The 5,999-nt window shown below is 43.7% G+C and overlaps 2 protein-coding genes across 2 annotated transcripts in view; one reads left to right on the forward strand and one right to left on the reverse strand.

The window, feature by feature from the left end:
- Nucleotides 1-393: 393 nt before the first annotated feature.
- On the forward strand, nucleotides 394-2,892 carry AK88_03494 (uncharacterized protein; the record flags this gene model as incomplete). The annotated part of the gene is made up of 1 exon (XM_012481108.1): nucleotides 394-2,892. One exon carries the CDS (start codon nucleotides 394-396, stop codon nucleotides 2,890-2,892), a length of 2,499 nt encoding a protein of 832 aa, XP_012336531.1.
- A 1,203-nt stretch (nucleotides 2,893-4,095) lies between these two features.
- Nucleotides 4,096-5,999, reverse strand: part of AK88_03495 (uncharacterized protein) — a gene marked incomplete at both ends in the record, with an annotated part of 10,700 nt that continues 8,796 nt past the window's right edge. The window contains one exon of the mRNA XM_012481109.1: nucleotides 4,096-5,994. Within this exon, the coding sequence (XP_012336532.1) occupies nucleotides 4,096-5,994 (1,899 nt within the window). The remainder of the gene's footprint in view (nucleotides 5,995-5,999) is intronic.

The following is a 5,999-nucleotide window of genomic DNA, read 5'->3' on the forward strand; positions in this document are numbered from 1 at the left end:
TGTATGCTTCACCCTCATAGCAGTGTTACGTCAGCTGTACTTTTTTGGGATTGTTTAATTTCCACCCCCCTAATGGCTTCTCTCCTCGTTTGTATTTTTGCCTCAAAAAGTGTTCTACATGAAAAAGCATACACGGCTGCATGCTTCTTTACATCATGTGAATTAACTTGCGCCATTTTGTAGTGTTCCACATCCTGCTCGACCAGTTTATGTGCCGACGGGTGGCAACTGCACACGTGGATCAGCGGGGGAAGCAACGGAAGAAGCGGCAGATGAAGTAGCGAAGTAGGTCAAGCGGCTTCAAAACGTGACCCAACACAGCGACATAGGTGCAGTGGCTTCAATTCTGCCTCGCAGCTGAAGCAGCCATATATATGTCGCTAGAGGGGAAACATGGGGAACGCTCTGCGGAAGTGCAAAGAGGCCCAGGAGCCGCTCGGAAAAATCCTGAATAATATATATGCTGTGTTTTCAAGTCATGGCCTAGACAACTCACTGAAGAACAAACCGAAAGATGGAGGAATAGAGGAAGGTGCATCCGCAAAGGGGGAAGCGGAAAAAGGGAAGAATAATTTCCTTGTAAGAGCTATAGCCGACATGACAAAAGGGGAAAAGACGCTACTCTTTATCGCCTTCGCATTTTTAGCCATCAATGCTTACACCAACTTGAGTTACCCTAAAATTATGGGGGAGTGTGTTGAGACGGTGAATCTGGCACAGGGGAGCGTAAGCCCAATTAGCGGGGTTAATGGGGGTGGTAGCGTCGGTGGAAGCACCACGGTGGCGCCCTCCAAGTGCAACTTCCTGGTGACACTCGTGAAGAAGAGCAAATTTTTAAACAAACTACTCCTGGGTACCCAGGACAGAGGTGCGCATGCTGTGTTCTGCTTCCTACCGTACTTCCTCTGCGGAGGCGTGGCGTCCTACTTCAGAATATACTTCACAAACAAGTGCATTAAGAAGGTAGAGGACCGACTGAAAAAACAAGTGCACAAAACAATCATTACACAAAACAGTGAAAAATTTAAATCACATAAATCACCAGATTATCTCATCAACTGTGTTTTTAACGAAATAAAATTTTCTGCCAAAAATTTAATTACGTCCATCACACAAATGGTGCGTTATGGTAATTCTATCCTCGGGGGAAGTATCTCAATGGTATGCATATCTCCGTACCTCACCAAACTGTGTGTCTTCGTTGTGCCCACCTACGGGTTTCTCGTCCTGTTGATTTTGAGAAAACTCAAAAGTATTAAAATGAAAGTCTCCAATTGTGAAGAAAAACAAATGGCTAGATTGTCAGACATTTTACAAAAAAAAAATGTCATTTCATTTTTTGGAAATGATTATCATGAAAATCGATTTTTTTGTCAAAACCTAAAATATATGAACAGATTAAATGAGAGGTATACAAATTGGGAGTCCCTTTTTTATTCCTTCCTCAATATAGGAAGCAATATTGTTATTTGCTCTATCCTTTGCTTTGGAAGAAGCGAGCTGAACAAGAAACATATCACCCATGGCCAACTTGTTTCCTTCATTGCCTTCTCTAGCATGTTAGGGTTAGGTGTTGTCGGCATGTTAAAATTGAAAAAGGATCTCGGTGTTCTCCAGCTAAGTCTACAGAAGATTTATGAAATTGTGGACTTCACTCCGGTCACAAATGGAGAACGGAATGAACCGACAACACGTGTAATGAGGGAGGATGTTCCTCTTCGGATGGAAAGCCCAATAGAAGACTCCACACACACCATGGGTGATGGAAATGGGGCAGCAGATTCCCCTTTACTTGGTGATCCATGTCCAAGAAGCCTTCGCGGAAGTCTCAAATTCGAAAATGTCAACTTCGCCTATAATGCGTTTGATGCAAGTAAGAAGAAAGATGTGCTAAAAAATATAAACTTTGAAATAAAAGAAAATGAAAAGGTAGCCATCATAGGTAAGAGCGGGTCGGGAAAGTCAACCCTGTGGAAGCTGCTCACCACGGAATATGATTACCAGGGAAATATATACATTGACAAATATGACTTAAAAAATATAAACAAAACTTATTTTAAAAAATGCATCATATCGGTTAGTGAGCAGGACTGCTGCGTCCTGAATAGGTCTCTGTACGAAAATTTAGTGTACGCCTTGTTACCGGTAAACATTGAGGGCAAGCGACAGTTGCCCAAGGTTATCACCATGGGAGTGGAGGAGTTGCCTTGTGCCCTCACAGGTCCAATCAGCAATGGTCAGTCTGCGCACAATGACAAGTCGACTCCATCGCGGGAAGGAGAAGTCATGCCAAATGAAAAACAAGATGAAGATGCCCACAGCGAACGCGAAAATTGCAATGCGCGCCCAGGTGAAGGGAAAATAATTCCAAGCAGTGAGGAAGCCCCCCTGAGGGATCAAGTCAATTCCGCTCTTGTGGAAGAGTACGGACAATTCCATTCCTCCCTCATGGAGGAGTACGGACAAGACAAATTAAGCCTCATAAACGAAACACTAAATAAACTGTGCGAACGGTTAGATTTGACCCAGTTCATACACTCCCTGCCAGAACACGTGAACACAAGTATTCAAAACAATGCCATGTCATCAGGACAGAGACAAAGAATATCCATCATCCGGTCTTTAATAAAAGACACCCCAATTTATGTCTTCGATGAAATCACTTCCTTTCTAGATGAGTCCAATGTAGAAAAAGTGTACAACCTAATTAATACAATTATACCTAATAAGACAATCATTTACATTACCCACTCCATGAATATATTGCACCAGATGGATAAAATAATTATGGTCGATCAAGGCAGGATATGTTCCATTGGGACCTTCAGTGAGATTAAAAATGACCCGCTTTTCTTGGACATCTTTTCTCACTCGACCGTGGCGTCGATATGATTCTGCCAAGAGACCACTGTTCACATGTGGGGTGTAGTCCCAAATGATTATCTGTGTGCAGAGCAGACACCTGCGTATGCACCCGGTGAAAAGACCAAACGGATGATAAGTGGGCATATCTCTATTCAGGTCACCACGTCACCGATTCGAAGTTATGCATTCGTTTATGCATCCCCCCCTTTTTCCACCCTTTGTCCCAATTCGAATACACACAAGGATATATATCTATTTGTTGTTTTTTTTTTTTTTTTTCCCCCTAATTCATCCCAATCTGTCATCGTTCCTCACCATACAATATAAATTAAAAACTTCTATTCCTTTTTTGTACTTTAAAGAAAAAGCCCTGCTACCACATTTGGACTTCCTTGATGGGTTTACAACTTGAGCAGCAAGTCATGCCACAATTTGTGCCATCAGGAAAGTAGAATAGGAAGTCTTACGCTGTGGAAAGTTGTATGCACTCTCCACAATCAAAACTAGATTAGGGGGAGAAACAGAGAAAAAAAAAAAAGCGCTCCTCTGGGGAAAGGAACACCGGAAACACACCCTCCTGTCTGAACCCTATGATGTAAAAAACATTACCTAGTAAAACACACTCTCACGGAAAAGCTTCACCTCGTGATGGAAAAAGCCGCGTTGAAGTATCTAATTGTCCTTACGTGTACCTTTCGTCTCTGTAGAAAACCACTTCTTGGAAGCGCTCCCCGATCGGTAGTGTCTATCTAGTAAAAAAAATGCTACAACGGAATTGAGCAGTTTGGCGAAGCCTACTTCGGCTAATCAGTTTTGCACCACACTGAGAAAGTGGGCTGGTGAAAAATGAGCATACGTACATATGCATAGTTAACAGATGAAGACAAATCAGGGGGTGCTCCCTTATGGTTCAGACCAAGGGGGGCAACAACCTCGTGCTGTCATTTGCAAAGTGGCTAAATGGAGCGTTTTGTTGACTTGCGCACACACCTATCCTCTCATCGCCTCGGATGAAGTTAAAGGCATGTATAATATCGAGGGAAGACATGGAAAAGGTACTGCGCGAAGGGAGAAAGAAATCGTGGCAGAATCAAAGTACACTCCACCGCACACGCAACACGTTAGTGCGTGCTTAAGGAGAATGCCTTCCCCCCCACCTCACCACCCCTTCTCCAGCTCGCATCCTAATTCCCTTCTAAGCCCGTGTTCACCTTTTGAATCTGTGCCTTCCTAAAAATCATAACAGTCATCTGTCTTCTCTACCCACACATTTTCCATTTCCCTCGGAGTGCCGTAAGCATCGCTGGTGGCCTCGTACACTCGACCTTCAAATATAACTCGTTCACCCTTGCTGTACACGTTATTCATGTATCCCAAAGCGCCACATACATACTTATCGTAATCGCATGATCCTTTTAACTTCCAGTCAGTTATATTTGCAGTGGGCATCAAATCCGAATTCACCATATTTTGAAAAACGTATCCACTTAACTTGACCAAGGAACCCTCTTCATCCATGTACTCATGATTCAAGTCCCAGTCGTCTATGAAGGTACAGTTATACAGATTTAAATTATACACCTTACGTGAATTTTTTACTATATTTTTTTTCTTCCTAATTAGGGGGTGCTCTATTGATGCTATATTTTCTACAGTGTCTTCTTCTCCAAAACGTTCTAGGTTTTTATTTTCCCTCACTTTTTCTAAGATGAGTTCATCTTGGGTATCACCATCCACTTCATCCGCATACTCGTCTGCTTCGTCGACACGGTCACCGTTTTCAGCGTTCATCTGGAGAAGGTTTAGTTTTTTTTCCTTCTGTGCACTTTCCCTCTCAGGGATCATAACAGCTTCTGCCTTTTTGACTTCACTCGATCCGTGAGGTAATTCTATTGAGACGGACAGCTCCGATGGGCTTTCGCTTCGACTGTGTGCACCCTCTTCAGGTGAAGTGGGTTTACCACCCTGCCCAGCACGGTTGCTTACATGGACGTCCACATTAGGATCCACACCACTTCGTACCTCTCGCGCATCTTCACTCCATTCCGAATTGCCTGAATTTGTACTGCTGCTCAACTCATTCCTACGGGTTTGCTCCCTGTCTACTTTGTAATTTCTTCCATTACCTCTCTTGTACAAATGTCGATTCTTTTTCCCCCTACCTTTGGCATGAGTATGGCGTTTCTTCTTCTCCTTCCCTTTCGTTTGATTTGCTTCATAGTTAGGGTTGGCTATTATGTTTATGTTTATGGTTCCACCGATGGGGTTAGGCAGCACGCTTTGCTCCTTTGGGGGTTCCTCCTCAGTAGTAACGCCCCCGCTGCTACCACTCCTTTCGACGGGGGGTGTTGAGTTTCCTTCGCCTTTATGATCGTCCTTACTCTTTACTGTGTTGCTTTCCGTGGCCTTCGAGTCGTTCGCCTTGTTCGGAATGTCTTTTCCTCCTGCACCAATGTTCTTCCCCTTACCCGTTTGGACACCACCGCTATTTCTGCTGCCATTGTTGCTAGTGCTACCAGCGCTTGTTGGTGTGCCCTTAGTGTGCACCTTCTCCGCTTGTTTTGTCTCTGTGCTCGTGGAAGTGGCTTGCTTGATATCCTCACTGCTAGTAGTTTCCTTTTCCTGGGGAGTGAATTCCTTTTCAACTCTAGGCCTTTCCTTTGCATCATTCTTCGGGTTACTATTTGGTGTAGCATTAGTGCCACTGTGGCTATTATTTGGATTTTTAGAAGCAGTGGGTTTTTCGTTGCGCTTATTTTTGTCACGTTTGTCTAATGTGCCCTTGACACTCTCCTTTTTAATGTCCTTTTTGCTGTCCTGCTTTGACTGCTTCTCCTCTTTGACTTTGGTTGTCTCTGCGGATCCCGATGCCACTTTCTTTCCTACGTCTTTCTTGGCAACCTCCTTTGTGGTGCCATCCTTTTTACCAACGTCCTTTTTAACGGTGTCCTGTTTTACGGTGTCCTTTTTAACGGTATCCTTTTTAACGGTATCCTGTTTTACGGTGTCCTTTTTAACGGTATCCTTTTTAACGGTGTCCTTTTTAACTGTGTCCTGTTTTACGGTGTCCTGTTTTACGGTGTCCTTGTTAACGGTGTCCTTTTTTTCGGCGTCCTTTTTAATGGCATCCTGTT

The sequence above is a fragment of the Plasmodium fragile genome, assembly GCF_000956335.1.
Source record: "Plasmodium fragile strain nilgiri unplaced genomic scaffold supercont1.40, whole genome shotgun sequence".
Taxonomy (NCBI): Eukaryota; Apicomplexa; class Aconoidasida; order Haemosporida; family Plasmodiidae; genus Plasmodium; species Plasmodium fragile.